A 23,014-nucleotide genomic window follows, 5' to 3' on the forward strand; every position below is an offset into this window, starting at 1 on the left:
TTTTGTAACCACTTATTTAATCTGTTTAGATTATTTGAATAAAGAGGCAAATTAAAAGTGAAGGTAAGACATCTGGATGTGAGTTACCAATAATACATGACACTGGAAATACTATTTAAATAATAAGGAATAATTATATTGTTTAAATAATAAGGAATAATTACATGATAATTCTGTTATGTGTTGATTTTCACTATCCCTCATCATCTTTAAAGAACTGTGAGGAAAAACTGTATGAGAACTATAAATTGTCAGTATGGTTGGAGACAGGAATGGAAGTTAGAGTGGTTCAGGAGGGACAATCAAATATTACCCCAGTAATGCTGGATTAGAAACACACCTTTTGAACAGGAACTGGTTCAAGCTTGGGTGTAGCAGATGCTCTGAGGAAAAAACAGAAAAAGGAAGAAAACATGAATTTTTGCAAAATTATTAATGAAATTTTTATGATTATGTACCTTAATATACTAAATCATCAGACTTTATAGTTTCATAATTCATGCTTTTAACTGTTCACAACCTACTAATTAGCTCATGAAACTCAAATGCTGTAAGATCCAATAACTCATACACTAAGTATTGAATAGTTCTCCACACATTCAAATGAGGAAAGACAAATATCAATCCTGTTTGCTAATTAACCCATGATTAACCTTTAAATTACTCCTTGGAAGAAAAGTTATGACCAACCTAGATAGCATATTCAAAAGCAGAGACATTACTTTGCTGACTAAGGTCTGTCTAGTCAAGGCTATGGTTTCTCCTGTGGTCATGTATGGATGTGAGAGTTGGACTGTGAAGAAGGCTGAGCGCCGAAGAATTGATGCTTTTGAACTGTGGTGTTGGAAAAGACTCTTGAGAGTCCCTTGGACTGCAAGGAGATCCAACCAGTCCATTCTGAAGGAGATCAACCCTGGGATTTCTTTGGAAGGAATGATGCTAAAGCTGAAACTCCAGTACTTTGGCCACCTCATGCGAAGAGTTGACTCACTGGAAAAGAGTCTGATGCTGGGAGGGATTGGGGGCAGGAGGAGAAGGGGACGACCGAGGATGAGACAGCTGGATGGCATCACGGCCTCGATGGACGTGAGTCTGAGTGAACTCCGGGAGATGGTGATGGACAGGGAGGCCTGGCGTGCTGTGATTCATGGGGTCGCAAAGAGTCGGACGCGACTGAGCGACTGAACTGAACTGAAACCTTTAAATTCAGGCTATCCCTCACCAAAAAGGGTAAAATAAAATAAACATGACTTTCTGTAGTTCCTGAAACAAATAACTGATCTCTTTGTCCAACAGTATCTGCCTTCTCTCTTATTATCCATGAATATGCCCAAAGAACATGTGGATCTTTGTGTGAAGATACTAAATAAATTCTGGTTGAACTGGCTCACTGAGTATTAATTTTGTATTTATATTTTAAGTGCAGGTTAATGGATCTGTTCTGCTAAAACCAAACTGTAAGTTCTTCCACTAGGCTACAATTTCAGTGAAGGCAATGATCATGGCCTACTTGAGTCTCTATATCAGCACGGCCTGGCATGTATTAATAACAGGTTATCAGCACTGAGCATAGAAAGAAGATGAAAAGAGGACAAAAATCCATGCACAAAACTATTCTCATATACAAATTCATTATTTTTAATCTATACTTTTTTGTATTATTACTGTCAGTTTGGTTAGCATGGACTAATAGTAACAATAATTGACTCGGAGCAATTATCTCTTATAATCATGACAAATAACCAAAGCAGCAGCAATCATTATCCCCATTCTTCACAGGAGGAACTTCAGAGTTAAAGTAAATTACTTCTAAAATGGAGCTAAAGCCAACCATCCTTATGTATTACAATACACTGGCTGCAGTCAAGGACAGTAAATGATTGGAGAGCTCCTAATGACTTAAAGCTATTTTCCCAGCATTAAGGGACACGACTGAGCGACTGAACTGAACTGAACTGAAGGTATACATTAGGTTTAATAATGTCAGAAGCAGTCTAACTCCTCTTATATCACACAAGCCTGAGGATAAGACAGCAAGTGCAGAATTCAAGAAATGTAACCACAGTAGGTAAATAATAACTGGTAAATTTTAAGCTGCAAATCATGAGATCATTTTACTTACAGAGAAGCTAACATAGGATATTTGGTCTCTACAGGCATAACCTAGTAATGAACTCTGATCAACATTTTTAGGAGCAACTGAATTTTCCAATAACAACTAATTTGGTTAGCCAGGGCAAGCACGGACTGAGTAACTGACTAACATAACGAGAGACAACAATGGATGCTAACATTCGGTTTCTGGTATGTAGAATTACACTCTGCAACTGCGCAACTTTCCGTGTGTGCTATCAATCGGACAATTTCTCTCTTAGCTGATAGGGTTATTATAACAAGCAAAGGAAACAAGCTCAAGAACAGAACAGCGGAATCTTTCTTTCACTGAAATTTCACAGTAAGATGCAATCACAAAGGATCTACTTATTAAAACCACCCAAGACATGACTGAAATTTTGCCATAACAGAGAGGACAGAATCCTTTTTCATCTGGACACTTGAAGGTATATGGAGCTCTTCTAGTAACACAAAAACAATATAAACAAAAGATGATGTTTACCCTGAATAGATTAAAGTGGTTTCCAAGAAGAATAAAATGTATATATCCCATGTCTATGAAAACAAACCCCTTAGTTTTTTCTGGGTGTTAGTTCTTACTTGAATAGCGTTAGAAACAACAACAAAAACCCCAGGATGGTTAGTTTTCACTAACTTTGTGGAGTCCAACCTCTTAATCTGTTCAGAACTTAAAGAATAACGAGTCTTCCCGTATTTTCTGGATTGAAAGTTCCACAAAACTACTTCTTAAAATACAGGATTCACACAAAAATTTAAACTGAATCTTTAATATCTGGCCTGCTCACCTTCTGATAAAGGCCCACAAGTACAATGACATGAAATAAGAAAAGCAGTCAAAGAAAGGAGGAAAACCTGTCCTCAAAATTCCAGGATCGAGTCCATTACACATGAAAATCACAAGCATTATGTTGTAGGTGGAAAAAAAAAGACTGGCTTATAATTAAAAATCAAATGAAAGAGCTGACACTACATGCAATAAAAATTAGTTATGCTAGTTTAAATACTTAAATAATTACCAAATGAATCATAGAATCATTAAAACTTAGCAGCTTCCTTGAAGTGAAATGTAAGTCGCTCAGTCATGTCCAACTCTTTGCAACCCCATGGACTATATAGTCCATGGAATTCTCCAGGCTAGAAAACTGGATTAGGTAGCCTTTCCCTTCTCCAGGGGATCTTCCCGACCCAGGGATCAAACCCAGGTCTCCTGGATTGCAGGTGGATTCTTTACCAACTGATCCACAAGGGAAGCCCAAGAATACTGGATTGCAGGCAGATTCTTTATCAACTGATCTATTAAGGAAGCCTTAGAGTTACTCTATCCCATGCCAATCAGATATATGTTTGACCTCTGTTTGAATATTTACAGGAGCTCACAGTTTAAGCCATGTAATTTTTGAATATTTCTGTTAAAATGGCCTTCATTTTAGTATATTATTTTTTTTAATAAACAGAACAAGTCAACTGGCCCACATTAAAAATATTAGGAAAAGCATTTTTAATGCACAGAATACATATATAAAATCATACATAAGTTACATTTTTAAAGATCAATAGAGTACATAAATCTTACATTTAAGTGTGATTACACACTCTTACAACACTAAAACTATTGTGGTTTGGGAAATTTTGAAAGCATGACAAATGAAATCTGAAAAATTAATCAATAGCGTAACACCAGTTTTTAAAAAATCAAACTTCACTATAACAAAATAGAGAAATAAAATGTTACAATATCTTTTATTTTCAATAGTGTCAAGATTTTTAAACATATTAATACATAACGATTGTGAGGATACTCTGTACTTTGTTGGAAGGACGACATAATATTACAGCTCTTATGGAAAATAATTTGGCATTTATTTATAAAAAGACTTGAAGAAATCTCAGGCCTCTTGACTTATTAAATCAATTTCTTTGAATCTATCGTAAGGAACTAATCTAAAATAAGAAGATGACCTTATGGATAAATATATTCATTCCCTATATTGTATAGGAGGCAGTGATCAAGACCTTCCCCAAGAAAATGAAATGCAAAATGAAAAAATGGCCATCTGAGGAGGCCTTACAAATAGCTGAGAAAAGAAGAGAAGCAAAAGGCAAATGAGAAACGGAACACCCACTTGAATGCAGAGTTCCAAAGAATAGCAAAGAGAGATAAGAAAGCCTTCCTCAGTGATCAAAGCAAAGAAATAGAAGAAAACAACAGAATGGGAAAGACTAGAGATCTCTTCAAGAAAATTAGAGCTACCAAGGGAACATTTCACGCAAACATGGGCACAATAAAGGACAGAAACGGTAAAGACCTAACAGAAGCAGAAGATATTGAGAAGAGGTTGTAAGAATACACAGAAGAACTGTACAAAAAAGAACTTCATGACCCGGATAACCACAATAGTGGGATCACTCACCTAGAACGAGACACCCTGGAAAACGAAGTCAAGGAGGTCTTAGAAAGTATCACTATGAACAAAGCTAGTGGAGGTGATGGAAGTCCAGTTGAGCTATTTCAAATCCTAAAAGATGATACTATGAAAGTGCTGCACTCAAAATGCCAGCAAATTTGGAAAACTCAGTAGTGGCCACAGGATGGAAAAGGTCAGTTTTCATTCCAATCCCAAAGAAAGGCAATGCCAAAGAATGCTCAAACTACTGTACAATTGAACTCATCTCAGACGCTAGCAAAGAAATGCACAAAATTCTCCAAGCCAGGCTTCAACAGAACCTGAACCAAAAATTTCCAGATGTGAAGCTGGATTTAGAAAAGGCAGAGGAACCAAAGATCAAATTGCCAACATCTGCTGGATCATGGAAAAAGCAAGAGAATTCCAGAAAAACATCTACTTCTTTATTGACTATGCCAAAGCCTTTGACTGTGTGGATCACAATAAACTGTGGAAAATTCTGAAAGAGATGGGAATACCAGACCACCTGACCTGCCTCTTGAGAAACTTGTATGCAGGTCAGGAAGCAACAGTTAGAACTGGACATGGAACAACAGACTGGTTCCAAATAGGAAAAGGAGTCCATCAAGGCTGTATATTGTCACCCTGCTTATTTAACTTATATGTAGAGTGAAAGTGAAAGTGAAAGTCACTCAGTCGTGTCTGACTCTTTGCAAACCCATGGACTATACAGTCCATAGAATTCTCCAGGCCAGAATACTGGAGTGGGTAGCCTTTTCCTTCTCCAGAGGATCTTCCCAACCCAGGGATGGAGCCCAGGTCTCCCACATTGCAGGTGGATTCTTTACCAGCTGAGCCACAAGGGAAGCCCAAGAATACTGGAGTGAGTAGCCTATCCCCTCTCCAGTGGATCTTCCCAACCTAGGAAATAGAACTGGGGTCTCCTGCATTGCAGGCAGATTTTTTACCAACTGAGTTATCAGGGTACATCATGGGAAATGTCAGGCTGGATGAACACAAGGTGGAATCAAGATTGCTGGGAGAAATATCAATAACCTCAGATATGCAGACAACACCTCCCTTACGACATAAAGCAAAGAAAAACTAAAGAGCCTCTTGATCAAAGTTAAAGAGGATAGTGGTAAAGTTGGCTTAAAACTCAACATCCAGAAAACTAAGATAACGACATCCAGTCCCATCGCTTCATGGCAAATGAATGGGAAAACAATGGAAACAGTGAGGGACTTTATTTTTGGGGCTCCAAAATCACTGCAGATTGTGACTGCAGCCAGGAAATTAAAAGATGCTTGCTCCTTGGAAGAAAAGTGATGACTAACCTAGACAGCATATTAAAAAGCAGAGACATTACTCTGCCAACAAAGGTCAGTCTAGTCAAAGCTGCGGTTTTTCCAGTAGTCACGTATGGATGTGAGAGTTGGACTATAAAGAAAGCTGAACGCTGAAGAATTGCTGCTTTTGAACTGTGGTGTTGGAAAAGACTCTTGAGAGTCCCTTGGACTACAAGGAGATCCAACCAGTCCATTCTGAAGGAGATCAGCCCTGGGATTTCTTTGGAAGGAATGATGCTAAAGCTGGAACTCCAGTACTTTGGCCACCTCATGCTTAGAGTTGACTCATTGGAAAAGACTCTGATGCTGGGAGGCATTGGGGGCAGGAGGAGAAGGGGACGACAGAGGATGAGATATCTGGATGGCATCACGGCCTTGATGGACGTGAGTCTGAGTGAACTCCGGGAGTTGGTGATGGAGAGGGAGGCCTGGCGTGCTGCGATTCATGGGGTTGCAGAGTCAGACATGACTGAGCGACTAAACTGAACTGAAGATACCAAATACTCCTGAGCATAATTTAATCAATGTTTAAGGAGGAAAATCTCATTTCCTCCACCAAACTGAAATATACATTTCCCATATTCCCTGAGGAGAAAATCCTAAAAAATGAATAAGGAAATTACTTCCCCAAATTAAAATTTTTATAGTTGCCTTTTTTTTAAGAACAGTATTATACTGAGAATCTGCTCCTTTACTTTAGAAATGTTATAGATTACTTATAAGCAAACAGTTTTGTAAAGACAAAGTTTTAAAAACTGATGTATAATTGCTAATAATTGTTCCTACACTTTTCTGTTCAAATCCTGGGAAATAAGCAATGGTGTAATATATAGCTCTCCCGTTCAACCACAGTGATCGTCACAAGTCACTTTTGTGCAGTGTGTATGTCTGAAACCAGGAGAGATCCTGGAAATGGCTCGGTGCCATGGACCGAACAATCCACTTATTGTTCTCTCTTCCCTTGGTGTGACACTTCTGTAGGGCAGTAAGCCACGACAGGGAGAGAGGCTAGTGCCTTGGCCCTGTACTATGCTCAGCTCGTGGAATCCAAAGAACAAAGCCCACAGTGTTGTTAGAACAATCTATTTTGAAAGCTGATTGATTTTTATAAGCGCAGTATCCAAAATAAAAATCCCTGAAGCATTACAACCAGTTTCAGAACTTCTGGCTGAATGGTTGAAAGGAGTTCCAAGTTACAATGCTGTATTTGAAATCAGAATTTTGATGCCCTGGTTAAAATAATGTATAGGAAAAATAATACCCAAAATAATCGATAGATCTAATAAAGATTAAATCAAAGGGATCATGAAAAACTTCACTGGATGAACACTCAATGAATTTTCTCATACTGCTGTATAAAGTAAAACTTTTTTAGCTAATAAAAGTCACCAGTGAATGTTCACATTAGTGTTTAAAAATAAGGAATTACGCAACAGAACTGGACTGATAAAGATTACTCACATTACTTATTATGTCTTGGTGATGCCTTCAACAATATCTAATACACTTAATTCATAAACAATCATACAGAAAAGAGAAGGAATTTCAGTTCATCTTCCGTGAGATGAGCTCTAGCTAAGTTTCCCACAGCATGGCCATCTTTGGGCTCACTGACCTCAGGACCCATAACCACTAGGGCACATCATTAATCACTTTAATTGCAAAGTTGTCAATTTGCAATAACAAAGCAACTCCAGAGGGGAAAAAAGTGAGCACTCAAGTGTGTAGAGTGATGTCTCTTTAAACCATTTCCCCACATTTAATTGTACTTCTAGTTAGTCGGCTTTCCTAGAACTCAAACCTTAAACATTTAAATCACTTATGGCAATGCATCAGTGGTTTTTTTCCCAATGATTTGAGAAGATGTAAGGATTATTTTTTCTACAAACAAAAGCACAAAACAGCTATATATCAGTGTGCTGTATTTACAGCAGTAGCTATATATGAGGGCTTCCCAGGCGGCTCGGTGGTAAAGAGTCCACCTGCCTATGGAGGAGACACAGGTTCAATCCCTGGGTTGCAAAGACCCCCAGGAGGAGGAAATGGCAACCCCCTCTGCTATTCTTGTCTGGAAAATTTTATGGACAGTGGAGCCTGGCCAGCTACAGTCCATGAGGTTGCAAAGAATCAGACACAACTGGGCATGCATGCATGCAGTGTATTATTAACACAATACCTTTCAGCTTATAAAAGATTATACTCAGCACATACACATGTATTCATCATCATACCCATAGTCTCAGTTCCTTTCTCTCTCTTTGCATTTTCTCTATTACCATCTGAACCACCAGGGAAGCCCCTCTCTATTACTATGAGTACTAAATACAGAGAGACAGAAATAATAACCCAAAGTCCAACAGACTTAGTAGAGAAAGAAGGAAAAGAGAGAAGCAATGGAATTGCTAGAAGCCCTCTGAGTACCTGGGGCCTCCTCTGCTAAGGCTTGGCTCAAGGGGCACTGAGAAATTCACAACAGGCAATTACCACTTGATATTAATAATTACCTCTCTGTGTAAGGAAATGACTTTTGTTGTAAAGATTCTTTTTAGGTGGTTACAAGAGTTGATGGGGCTTGAGAAGAAATTTTCAGCAACCAAGTTCTAAATCAAGCCACAAAGGAGGCAGGGAGGGACTGAGGGAGCAAGGAAGGGAAGGAAAGGACTTCTACTGAGCTTCCCTGACCAGATCGCTTACAGCATTTTCAAGAAGGCTTGTGAGAGAAAGGAGCATTAGGCTGAACTTAAAATGACAACATAATTTCCTATTATACAAACAATGAGAGGATCACGGTCAACATTACATTTATTGAGGTCTTATTAGGAGCTCCACACTAAATTATACACAATGTATTGCTTAAGTTTCAGAAATAAAGTCTATAAACATTAAAGAACTTGGATCACTAAAAAGTTTAATGCCAATATCTACAATATCCTTCCTCTGATATATCCATCTCACATAGCAGGAATCAGCAAATTGACAAATATTTCTTCATCTCATGATGTGCTGCTCTATTTTCTATGGTTGAAGTTCACCAATTTAATGCTATTAAGATCTTTAGAGCTGCAAACTGAATACTGGTCAGTTTAAATAACTAGTTTGGGTGAGAGTTTTATATATTACTTGATATCCTTCACTTGAGATCACCCTTTCATCTGCCCAGCCTTCAATAATTTTGAGCTGGAAGAGGCATATAATAAGTCAATAAATAAGAGTTTCACACAGTGATAAATGCAAAATTTCCCATTATTCTACTTGATTCTAGATGGAAAAAATTTATTTTTTAACACTATATTTATTTCCACAAAAGCATTTTTATCAGGGAAGAAAGTTTTATCTGTTTACTGTGTCTCATGTCCACACTCCAAATAATTTCAGCATCAGTTAAGGGGGAAAATGCACTTTTCTAACTAGTGTTTATAAAATAATTTCTATAAACAAGAAAGTTGAAGAGATTATATAACATCACAGGTATGTTCAAGTTTCAATAAAAGGCATTTCAGTGTTCAGGATAATTCATTCTTATTAAAAATAAAATTTTTATCAAGTAAAAATACTATTTCAATAAAGGGTTTATATAATACAAGGAGGCTATTTTGTATGCCCCATTGTTAAAAAACAGCAAACTTTTCTGGAAAGGGCGAGATAGTCAATATTTTAAACTTTGTGGGCCACAGGATGCAGATTCAGCTACTCTGTTCTGCCATGATAGCAAGAAAGATGATTCAGACAAAATGTGAGTGAGCATGACTGTGCTCCAATAAAGCTTCATTTATGAAAACAGGCAGGGGGATAGACTGCAGGCCATAGTTCGCTAACCCCTAGTTTAGATTATTTCATGGTTTTGACTATAACAAACATTCTAGGAAATAATCCTACATGATGGTGGCTCTTTTGGAGTCCAAACCTCATAATCATTTTGTATAAAGGAAAACCTCGAATTACAATCTGTTCAGACACTGACTGGCATAAGATATGAGAGGTGAGCTTCTCATTATTCTTTCTGCAAGACACCACCTTTCAATCCCTCTTAATTCCTCTACTTCAAACCTTCATACTACTTGCCCCTGAATGATCCATCCAAACTTCCAAACCACCCATTCAAGTAAAATTCACACCACAGAGCACTGATATTGAAGCTTGGAGAAGGGACAGGTTTAATATTCTTGGATTAAGGGTGACATTTTAAGTATTATTTTTAACTTCGCACCTCAGTTCCTTTGCTAATACATGATAAAGTCTATTAAAGACCTCTCTCTCACCTTCTGCTTCTATGTATTACAAATGCAACTGTGTAAGTAATGTAACAGTGTTTATTTTTTCTTTCTTAGGAAAAAAAAAAGGTTCCCCATGCTTTCTGTGAGAGAAGCTGAAGAGTATAATTTCCTTCTTTTCCAATTTTTCACCAAAATTCTGTATTTTATTTCATATCAGACATGATTATAATACTTTCAGGACTGATATATAAACAAGCAATCTGTAGCAGAGTTTCATTCACTCAAAACCTACTAGGTTTCTATCTTCCTTATGGCACAATGGTAATTAGTTTTATCCAATATACCTTCTCTTCCAGCTCCAGTCAAGTAGAGAAAACAAATTTTTATTAAAATAGTAAGTAGTTCATTACTAATAAGAAACTGATAGGATTTTCAAAGCAAATAACCCACCTGGGAAACATTAGGAATTCCATTTATACATTTATTCCATTTATTCTTGACTTTTTCATGACATTATTAATACGCTTAACAAATGCACTTGAAAAAGAAACACAGATGTATAGAACGGACCTTTGGACTCTGAGGGAGAGGGAGAGGGTGGGATGATTTGGGAGAATGGCATTGAAACATGTATACTATCAGGTAAGAAACGAATTGCCAGTCTATGTTCGATACAGGATACAGGATGCTTGGGGCTGGTGCACGGGGATGATCAGAGAGATGATATGGGGTTGGGAGGTGGGAGGGGGGTTCAGGATTGGGAACTCATGTACACCCATGGCTGATTCATGTCAATGTATGGCAAAACCAATACAGTACTGTAAAGCAAAATAAAGTAAAAATAAAAATTTTTTTTAAATGTGCTTAAAATTCATTAAGCCCATTTAGAGAAAGAATTCTCTTAAAAATCTCTTAAAATTCATTAAGAGAGAAGGAATCAATAACAAATCATATGCACACATGGATTTTCACAGACATCTAGCAATACATAGGGTCAGATGCTGAAGAACAGCAATAAAAGCAGCATCAATTCAGTTCAGTTCAGGAGCTCAGTCGTGTCCGACTCTTTGAAACCCCATAGACTGCACCATGCCAGGCTTCCCTGTCCATCACCAACTCTCAGAGCTTGCTCAAATTCATGTCCATCAAATCAGTGATGCCATCAAACCATCTCATCCTCTGCCATCCCCTTCTCCTCCCACCTTCAATCTTTCCTAGCATCAGGGTCTTTTCCAATGAGTCAGTTCTTCACATCAAGTGGCCAAAGTATTGGAGTTCAGCAGCATAAGCAGGCACAATTCATACCCTGATGTTTGTCTACCTATTTTTTTTTTTCTTCCTTTTAGGAAAAGCTTAGGGCCTTAAAGAGACAGAGAGATCCTTCTATCTTTCATACTCAGCCTTTTCTCTTATCAAGCTCTTCATTGATAGAGGAATACTTTGAAAAACAAGTGAAACACTAAATAAAGTTTGCAAGGCTGTGCCACCAACAAAATTAAATAGCTACAGTTTCTTTGTTAGCACAAGGACAGTAATTCTTCCCCTATTAAACTGTTCTGAGGGTGGAATGAGGTCATGCATGTAACACACCTAGCAGTGACTGGCACAAAGTAAGCAGTGACAGGCATTCATTTCCTACCCCTCGTGCAGAAAATGCGAGCCTGGATTTCTGGAAATTACTCCCTTTGGATAATATACTGTCAGAGCCAAGCCAAATTATCTACTGGGGTATGTTTCAAGAGAAAACAACAAACTAGAAATTAATAAGAAAATATCACTTAAGTGACTACATACCAAATGCCAATAATTTCATTTTGCCCATTAAAATAAATTACCTCATTTATTTTTTCTAAGAAAATAATATTGTTCTCATTTTAATTACAGGAAGAAGCAACTCAACTTAGTTCAATAATTTGACCATAACTTAGAATTGTAAAATGGTAGAGCCAAGATTTGAACCCAAGATGCTTCCAGATGCTTTAAATGCAACTCCAACAGTCTGCCTTCTAGGAATAATATCAAAGTGAAAGCCACAAAAGTAACTTTGGTGAAGAACTACAGAGAGAAATGCTTTCCAACAATGAATAACTATTAATTTTCTACTAACTAAAAACTATTCTATTTTCAATCATGTTATTTACAGAATGCCATCTTTGTTTTAATTCATACAAAAACAGAAGTTACTCATGGTAAACCACACATATACATATAGACATTTAGTTAACATACAGATACACAGAGGTAGATGATATATATACAGCTATCTATCTACCTATCTGATTCTTGATCTATAGAAAGTACGCATTTTACAGCTTGAACAATACACACATTAAAAAAAAGTTTAAGTTCTTCAGAAGATTCCCAGTTAAGGGTTTATAAACATGCAAAAACAAAGAAACAAGCGCCTTCAGTCCGTTCTTCCATATTTTTCCAGAGAAAGAGGACTATTTTTCTCATAGGAATTCTCTAAACTTCATTTCCCAGCAGGATAGAGCTGGAGGTTCCTTAATAAACATCACTAACCTGGGTGCTAAACTAAACTGGGTTTCTGATTAAAATGGCAGCTGGCTTCTGGGTCAGGGGCCATGCAGATCCCAAGATACATATCTTCTCGTGGGTATGTATCAAGAACCTTACATTTCTATCTCTTCTTCCTGGTGTACTTGAGAAAATAAAGGACTGGCATCATAGCCCCCATTACACCTACTGATGATGATGTGCTACCAGTATCCCTGAATGAGTGAGACAGCCAGTCTGACGAGTGCCCTGTGATGCACGTGCAAGATTACAGAAATAACTATGATGCCTCCTTTTCAATTTGGTTTAGCTACATATATTGATGGCAAATAAATGGGGAAACAATGGAAACAGTGACAGACTTTATATTGGGGGGCTCCAAAATCACTGCAGATGGTGACTGCAGCCATGAAATTAAAAGACACTTGCTCCTTGGAAGAAAAGCTATGACAAACCTAGACAGCATATTAAAAAGCAGAGACATTACTTTCCCAACAAAGGTCCATCTAGTCATAGCTATGGTTTTTCCAGTAGTCATGTATGGATGTGAGAGTTGGACTATAAAGATGACTGAGTACCTAATAATTAATGCTTTTAAAATGTGGTGTCAGAGAAGACTCTTGAGAGTCTCTTGGACTGCAAAGAGATCCAACCAGTCAATCCTAAAGGAAATCAGTTCTGAATATTCATTGCAAGGACTGATGCTGAAGCTGAAACTCCAATAATTTGGCCACCTGATGCAAAGAACTGACTCACTGGAAAAGACCCTGATGATGGGAAAGATTGAAGGCAGGAGGAGAAAGGGACAACAGAGGATGAGATAGTTGGATGGTATCAGCAACTTGACAGACATGAGTTTGAGCAAGCTCTGAGAGTTGGCGATGGACAGGGAAGCCTGGCATGCTGCAGTTTATGGGGTCACAAAGAGTCGGACACTACTGAGCAACTGAACTGAACATATATTCATATATTCCTAGTCACTGAGTAATACATTTTTAATAGTGTTTAATTCTTTTTGAATCAGCCTATACTTATATAAACAAACACATACCCTTATGTTATGGTCAGAACCTAACTTCTGTTTACCCTACCGATCTGTTGTAATTACTATGGGCGTCTCTATTACCATAAATTACTTTAACCTAGCACCTTCTCTGTAGAAGGAAATGGCAACCCACTCCAGTGTTCTTGCCTGGAGGGTGGGCTTTCTTGCCATAGATGGTGGGCTGCCATCTACGGGGTCGCATAGAGTCGGACACAACGGAAGTGACTTAGCAGCAGCAGCAGCACCTTCTCATTCCTGACCTATATGTATTACACCTAATGTCACTTCAAGTGCAGGGCAATACCCATGTTATATCTTTTTCTTGATTATTTCATTGATTAATTAATTCCCCCAAATATTTTTGTTGAGCCCCCTAAAGAGCAGGCTCTGCTGTAGGAGATGGCACAACAGCTATGAATAATACAGACAAGATCCCTACTCTGAAGTTGCTTACCTTCTACTTGGAAGAAGCAGGCTAAACATAAACAAGCAAGGTAAGTCACATGGCAATGATGTAATGCAGTATAGTAAAGCAAAACAGGGGCATGCTAAGTCACCTCAGTTGTGTTCAACTCTTTGTGACCCTATGGACTGTAGCCCGCCAGGCTCTCTGTCCATGGGTTTCTCCAGGCAAGAATACTGGGGTGCGTTCCCATTCCCTTCTCCGAAAACAGGGGCGGGGATACATTATTTTATATGAAGGAGCCAGAGTAGGTCTCTATAAGATGAAATCTGAGCAGAGACCTGAAGCAGAGAATTCCAGGCAGACCATAATGTAGCAAGTGTTAAATCTTAGAGGCAGGAATGTGCCAATGGGCTGGAATGAGAGCAAAAACAGACAGAGCAGTGAGAGAAAGCCAGAAAGCCAACTAGGAGGCAGAACACACAAGCTACTTCACACCACTATAAGGACCTTGTCTTTTTACCTCTCTAAGTCAGATGAAAACATATTCCTAAATATAGTACATCATTTTATAAGAAAGCTAAATCCAAATCTCACATCAAAGAAGAGTAAATCTCAACACAGTGCCAAGCAACAAAGTAGCCCGTAAGTATGCTTGAACCATATGAGCTACTACTTGCTTAAGGAAGGAGGAGGGAGAGGAACTAAAACTTGCCCCAGGTCTTAAATCTATAAAGACAAACAGAATACAGATGGAAAAGAACAAAATAACTAATTTGTTCTTCAAACATCCACAGCGTAAGATAATGCTCTTTGAGGCTCACTTCTATATGCTCTCTTGCCCTATGTTAATACTGGAGGCATAATTTTGCCACTAACTTTGTCTAGATACATCACTTTTTCTATTCTTGTCTAGGCTAAACAAATTAAATTGTGAAATTTTTCGGTAAAGTGAGTATTTTTAGGTATTTCAGTAAAATTCAAGGGGATAAGCATTCCAACATTTAGCACAGCCTTATTAGGAAAACAAAGTCAGGCTGCTGTCTCGCGGAAAGCACAGAAATGAAAACCTTTCATTCTTTATAGTCTAAACTTAGGTTTTTCCATTTATTTAACACTTAAAAAATAACTTGGGGTGGGTTTAGGTTTCTTAAAAATCTGGAGTACTCAGAGTCTAGGAATTTAAAAATTAATGATCAAATGCGGCTATTTTAGTCATAGATAAGCCAGATCAATCCTTAATAACTTTAAGATGAGCCCTAAATTTCACACTTATCAGTTCAGAAGTACAATCATCCTCATCACTGAATCTTATTAAATTAATTCAAAGTAGTCTATATGACAATAATATCTAAATCTGAAAAAAAGGAAAATTTATAGCTGATAAGTGTTCAAGTATTTGTACACCTTTTAAAATTCTTATTTGTGATTAACTTCACAATTATTCTATCACAAAGAAAGGACTGGAACACAGTCAGTTGTTTCTTTTATTCCAGAAACTTTATTTCTGTTTATAGAAACTAAACTTTGTTTATAAAATAAGGACGTATTACATATATTTATGATTGATGATTTAATGGATATTGTTGTAAAATTTACCTATATTAGAATTTCAAAGTTGTCCAGTGTTAACAAAGTTTTTTTTTTAAGCAAAGAGATTATAAAACATTATATATTCTCTAATACATCTGTCATTACAGGAAGAAAATTTGAAACTCTAGCAAATTAGAAGCACATCCAGCCTATGTTACAAAAAGGTAATAAGCTTATTATCCTGTGACAATTCATTCTCTCCACCATGCTGTGAATCTCACATATAAAAATATCCTCAAATAGTGCTTCTTAACAGGAAACAACTCAAAATATATGTGTCTCATCATGCAAGTTCAACAACACCCAAACTGTTCTACACCTTTCAATGGGACAAATCCACTGACCAAACCCTTGAAAACTGGCAATGTCAAATTGCTACATGCCGGGGTCCAGCCCCGGTGGATCCAGGGTGATTCGAAGGTGGGGGGACGGAGTCGGCGTCTTTGGAAAAATACATATTTAATCACAGATAGAGAGAGATTAGAAACGGATAGTGTAGTAGGAAGATTAGTGGAGAAAAGGAGGCTGAATAACTTGGATTACGTGGAATAGCATCCATGCTCCAGATGGGAATTCAGCCAGGAAAACGGGAGCAAGAAAGAAGCGACATGGGGGAATCAGTCTTTCCGGAAACTGATCCGATTTCTTTATTTTGGGTTTGCTTATATACCTTTTGTTACACATAGGGATGAATACAGAGTCACGTGGGGGTCAGCAGTCCTGACCTTTGTCATAATCAGGTGCTTCACATAAATGTATAAAAAAAAGGTCTTAGGGATATTACATCATCTTCTGGCCATGAGTGAGACCTGCTTACATTTTATGATCCTTTCTTTCTGATAACCAAAAAAACTTATTTCTTCCAAGGGTGTTTTTTCTTAAACCAGGCACCACCCTCCAAATAAAGTTACATTCCTATAGGGTGAGGGTGTAGTGAGTTACAATCAAGAAAGGAATTTATTCAACCCAAGGTTAACATGATTAGTCTTAAAGGTTAATACTTATTTCTCCTATATGCTTAAAGGTTAATACTTATTTCTTCCTATATGCTAGTTATATTCATTATAAGGGTAGGGAACATGGAGATTTAGCAGCAAACATCAACCCAACAAATGAAAATCCTTTCACCAATGCTCCCCTTAAGATCTATTTAGTCTTAAGATATGATAAAGTTACATTCTTACACAGCAAGGACACAGTGATATATAAGTACAGTGATCTATTACAAAGGAGAAAATCCATTAACTCAAAAAGTCTAGTATTGCTAACATCAAAAACTACCATATTTCCTTTGCTATATTCCAAATACATTGATTAATATATTCCCAAGTGCCTAAGCATATGGAGGCCTGGCGGCAATCATTGACTCAACAAGAAGAAAAAGTCCTATGCTAATTAAGACTCTCAAAATACTCCAAAACTCTCTGTGCTGTTTATGGTTGAGAGGTAGTAAACAATCATGTGCCTAGTGGCGGCAGTAAGGATAATCCTGTCACACAAGCTAGTCTGTCAGCAGAGAGGTTTGACCTGAGACATCCTTGTCCCACCCAGAGCAGGGAATTAGCAGCAATTATTGACACAACAAATGAAGAACCCTTCACCAAATAATTCCTAACCAACACACTATACTAATAATTTTAACTCCCCAAAATAATTTGCCTTTAGTAAGTCTAAAACATCTCGTGCCTCTCAGATTGGGAGGCTGTAAACAATCACCTGTGGCCGGACAAACCTATACAGGTGGGCTAGATGACCTTCAGAGGAGTCCGAAAGCTGAAACACTCTTGTCACGCCCAAGAATTTTTATCGCCTTGGAGCTGCACGTTTACTCCTTCTCCGAGAGAAACGGTTATGGGGGAGAGCCCCCCGTGAAGTCAGAGGTGTAGGTGAGAGCATAAAACAGACTCTGATTTTGGGGTTAGATGCTCGGGAACAGGGGGTTTCCTGAGGCTTGATCACGCCTTTGCGTATGCCAAGCCTCGTTCCTCATGACCTTTGCCATGGGCGGAATTCCTCACGCTGGCCCCCGGCAGCTACAAAAACTTATAAATGCTTCTTCTCAATTTCAGTATGTATCCCACTGTAGACCAGGAATAAACGAACTGGCACCAGTGTCCAGGGGTTGCAAATTGAGTAGCACCAAAGCAGACCACTGTTTTCAAACTTTTCACCACAATACACAGTGAAAAGTATGCTTTATTTCATGACCTAACTGGTACAAATCTCAACCAATAAAAACACGTAGTTTCACATGCAATCCATTATAATATATTCTGTTGTAGTCCATTTTATTTACAAAACAAAAAAGGGGTAGGGGAGATGCTGGCCCTGACTCAAGCTGAATGCATATGAGCCTCAGTTTGATGAATAGTATTTTGAATCTCTTGACTAGGGGCAGGTGGGGAGGGGGAGGGGAAGGAGGGCAGAGAACTCAGAAGGGTTTGGACGCTTGATAATAAACATGATGGTTGTCCAACAGAGGCCACACAAAAATACTCATTGAACTGAAACAGCCAATTCACAAAACAATATCAGGCTAGTTTTAACTTGCGGAAAGGATTGCATTCAATAATATCCTTAAAGGCACAAAATAAACAGATGTAGCAACAACAATTAACATGAGTCTGGCTCGGACATGTCTTAAAGCTCCATCTCACCAAATTTGCTTTTGACACAATTACAATCACTGAAAAGAACAGAACTGCTCACCATAGGCTACCATATGTATTATATTGTTCCAACAGCGACATCTTAAAAGCTAAACTGGATGATGAACGTTTTCCCTATTTGAAAATGTGTGAAAATTTAGAGAAGCCAAACACCAATACTTAACTCTCAAGACAAGCAACTTGAAATGCATTTGGCTTTTTAGTGAGAGAAAAATATATCCTCACTGTTTCCCTTCCACTGGCGTTAAGCAAAGGGCTTCCCAGGTGGTGTCAGTGGTTAAGAACCCGTCTGCCAATTAAAGTGAGACAAGAGACACCAGTTCGACTCCTGGGTCAGGAACATCCCCTGGAGTAGGAAATGGCAACTCACTCCAGTATTCTTGCCTGGAGAATACCACAGACAGAGGAGCCTGGCAGGCTACAGTCTATAGAGTCACGGAATCGGATATGACTGAAATGACTTAGCATGCACACATGATGTTAAGCATCCCCTAAAAAGTCTCTACAGAATAGAAATAGGAGATTCCTGTCATATTTACTTCCTCTTTTCAAAGATTCACGGAAGGACCTGAGACCTCACAAAAGATTAGAACCAATTCAGAAACAAACACACAGTGTGCTCTATACTGTGATCCTTAGAAAACCATTTATAATAAAGAAAAGTGCATTTTTGCAACTGATACCAAAGTTCCTAATTCCTTTCAAGACAATAACCCTTCTTTTCTTCCATAACTATTCTGATATTTAATTCTTTTGGCTGCTTTTCTAAAATGCTCTTGCTAAATACTGGCCATGAGCTTTTAGTGAAAAGGACTTTCTCTTAATTCGAGCCGTCTAACTGGAAAGGGCTGTCCAGCGGTGATGTTCACACAGGACCTATGACACTGTCACAGGGGTTCTTTCGTAGGAGAAGATGAGGCCAATTGCCTGCAAGGTGCCTTCAAGCTCAGGGGAACATGAACACTTCTGTAACACAGCTTGCATCATACAGTGTTCTTTTTCTTTCAGAAAAACTCTACATTAGCTAATTCTTTCATTTCTCTTAAGCACTTATTACTTATAACAAGATGTGAGACTCAGGACAGACTGGCAAATAAGCCCAACACTAACACTAATACTGGCCTCAAAGACAAGCAAACCGTAAGTAAATTTTAAAAATTCTTAGCCTGGTCACTTTAATAAGCAATATAGCCCCTAGAATGTCCAATATCTCACAGAGTTGAAAGCAGATGTCCCAGAATAAAATCTTAGGGAGTTCCCAGAAAGAAAACAAGGCATGGTTTTCTCCACATAAGAGAAGCCATTTTTGGCCCAACCTGTTTTGTGATTTCAGCCCAGCCACAATGCTTGCTCTTGAAAGATCTCAGTAATTAATGACCGTAAAGGAATTACGAGAATTCAAGAACAATGAAAAGCTGTCAAGAAACACTAGTTCAATGACAAAACAATGTCCTAGTTCCTTCTCAAGGGATGTGCATGCTGCTGCTGCTGCTGCTGCTATGTCACTTCAGTCGTGTCTGATTCTGTGCGACCCCATAGATGGCAGCACACCAGGCTCTTCCATCCCTGGGATTCTCCAGGCAAGAATACTGGAGTGGGTTGCCATTTCCCTCTCCAATGCATGCATGCAAGAAAAGTCGTTTCAGTCGTGTCCGACTCCATTCGACCCCATGGACAGCAGCCCACCAGGCTCCTCTGTCCATAGCATTCTCCAGGCAAGAATACTGGAGTGGGTTGCCATTTCCTTCTCCAAAGTGCATAATCATCTGATAACATATCTTTGAGTTCTGCAGGAACCAAGGACCTAACCCAGGTACAGATGCTAAAACCCCAGACTGGTGAGAACCTAAGGGAGGGCGATGTGGGCCTTTTCTGACCCTCAAGACTTCAGTCAACTAAAGCTTGGCAACTGCTGCCCCAATTCTATGCTGAATTCTCCTCTGTTCAGAGCCCCTTCATGAATCTGCATGCACGCTTAGCTTAAAAGGTCCCCGATTTTGCTGTTCAGGGAGACACTGCTTTGATAAAGATCCCCAGTGTTCTCCTTATTTGCTGCAAGTCATAAATTCTTCCTTCTCCAGATCTTTGGCTTGGTTGTGTCTTTTGGCTTGACCAAGAGGCAAACCTGGTTTTCAAGTATCACTAATTCCTCCATTCAGTAGTTATTTGAACTACAACAAGTTACTTAGGCACTCTCTCTTAGTTTCTTCACATGTAAGTTAAGAACAATAACAATAGTAATCCATCTTACAGGGCTTTGTGAAAACTAAAGGAAAAATGTCTGCAACATATTTAGAATAGTGCTTGCCCCACAAATACACACTCTTATAGTGTCAGCCATGATATTTATCATTCTCCATGACATGAAAGCTGAACATAAATTTTGTAATCTTCCAGGCTCTGGGATTTTGTAAGAGTCTAACATTAAACACAATATAGTTTTGTGAAAGCCAGTTCACAGGCCCCATTTGAGAAAATGTCCATTCTTGGCTGCCATAAGAATGAGAAAGTATTGGGGGAGTTCTGGCAGCAATGGGAGAGAGAACTCACTTCCAAATCAGCCATAATATACAGTCATCTCTAAATCCCAGAATGAAACTAAGGTCTACTGATTTTCTAAACAGTTCTTTCACCTGACAACAATGCAGGGCTTGGTGATGATACATCGGTTCTTGTAAAGTTAGATGGAGGAGAAAGGTGAGGTCAATGACTCTCCTTTTCTGCAATCCTCTCGCGCTTCCCTGAACACAAGGTACAATACTGAGGCTCACCACAGCAGGTGATTATGTGCACCTGCCTGCAGAGGTCACGTAAGGGGGACAGTGCAGGCCTTGGATGCCTCTGAAATCATCACTGTGATCAGCAATAGAGTCTGCACAGATGAGAAACACCACAGACTGGCCAGAGAGCATGCTCTGCTCCCAATCCCCAAGAAAAAAAAATCCAGCATATTCAACTTTTTCCACAAGTGCTTCCAAGTACTAAGGTTCTATGAACAAAAAATTCTGATGCTACAAACACCAAAGCCAAAAAATATGAATGTTGCTGTATGTGTTCTTCTCTTTCATTTGCATCAAGGGTTACAAACCCAAAGGCCCCATCACACAGGGCAAAAAATAAATAAAAATTGTAGATCAGAGTTTGCAGCTCTGTTCACGGGCCACACCCATGGCTGTGTGTGAGCTGCACACCTCAATTAATGTTGGGGTCCATATTTAAGGAAATTAAAATTTGCATTATAATCTTTGTTCCCATTTTGACATGCACAAAATCTAAGGGTTTCGCTGCTCTCACACATGGCCTTGTTTTCAGCTGTCCGTCACATAAAATTGCAATTTAGCACCTCACCAATCTCCTGTTTTCTAGGCAACCTACACCAAAGCAGATAGGGCGTATGCTTCTGCTTTGGTACTCCTATGAAAACAAGATACAGCACGACTCACTGCACCTTCTAGTCAAATTGTGTGTCTTAACATTAGTTCTGAAGAAAAGAGACTAGCAGTTAAACGTGCTGGAACACTGAGGCATATGGTTTTAAGAAACCAGTTTTTAAGAAGGCACATTCATCGAGGTAGAGCAGACTTGCACAAAAAAGAACCAGTTGAGATCGTTACAAGGAGGAGTATTCAGTTCAGTTCAGTTCAGTCGCTCAGTCATGTCCGACTCTTTGCAACCCCATGAATCGCAGCACGCCAGGCCTCCCTGTCCATCACCAACTCCCGGAGTTCACTCAGACACACGACCATCGAGTCAGTGATGCCATCCAGCCATCTCATCTTCTGTCGTCCCTTTCTCCTCCTGCCCCCAATCCCTCCCAGCATCAGAGTCTTTTCCAATGAGTCAACTCTTCGCATGAGGTGGCCAAAGTACTGGAGCTTCAGCTTTAGCATCATTCCTTCCAAAGAAATCCCACAGCTGGTCTCCTTCAGAATGGACTGGTTGGATCTCCTTGCAGTCCAAGGGACTCTCAAGAGTCTTTTCCAACACCACAGTTCAAAAGCATCAATTCTTCAGCACTCAGCCTTCTTCACAGTTCAACTCTCACATCCATACATGACCACTGGAAAAACCATAGCCTTGACTAGACGGACCTTAGTCGGCAAAGTAATGTCTCTGCTTTTCAATATGCTATCTAGTTTGGTCATAACTTTTCTTCCAAGGAGTAAGTATCTTTTAATTTCATGGCTGCAGTCACCATCTGCAGTGATTTTGGAGCCCAAAAATAAAGTCTGGCACTGTTTCCACTGTTTCCCCGTCTATTTCCCATGAAGTGATGGGACTGGATGCCATGATCTTCGTTTTCTGAATGCTGAGCTTTAAGCCAACTTTTTCACTCTCCTCTTTCACTTTCATCAAGAGGCTTTTTAGTTCCTCTTCACTTTCTGCCATAAGGTTGGTGTCATCTGCATATCTGAGGTTATTGATATTTCTCCTGGCAAACTTGATTCCAGCTTGTGTTTCTTTCAGTCCAGCGTTTCTTGTGATGTACTCTGCATAGAAGTTAAATAAGCAGGGTGACAGTATACAGCCTTGACGTACTCCTTTTCCTATTTGGAACCAGTCTGTTGTTCCATTAGGTGATGTCATATATGTAAACCATCTAGCATGATACCTATAACTCGTAGCCAGCAAATAAAACAGTCTAGAATTTGTATGGCAGTTCCATGTATTTATAAAATAAAT

General features: G+C 38.8%; 1 protein-coding gene across 10 annotated transcripts in view; it reads right to left on the reverse strand.

The window, feature by feature from the left end:
• PDLIM5 (PDZ and LIM domain 5) overlaps positions 1–23,014 on the reverse strand; it is a 238,703-nt gene that overhangs the window by 106,633 nt on the left and 109,056 nt on the right. For all 10 annotated transcript variants that reach the window (XM_060416872.1, XM_004009695.5, XM_004009699.5 and 7 more), the window contains exon 4: positions 341–383. In XM_060416872.1, coding sequence (XP_060272855.1) covers positions 341–383 — 43 coding nt within the window. The remainder of the gene's footprint in view (positions 1–340; positions 384–23,014) is intronic.

The sequence above is a fragment of the Ovis aries genome, chromosome 6 (assembly GCF_016772045.2).
Source record: "Ovis aries strain OAR_USU_Benz2616 breed Rambouillet chromosome 6, ARS-UI_Ramb_v3.0, whole genome shotgun sequence".
In the NCBI taxonomy this organism is placed as follows: Eukaryota; Metazoa; Chordata; class Mammalia; order Artiodactyla; family Bovidae; genus Ovis; species Ovis aries.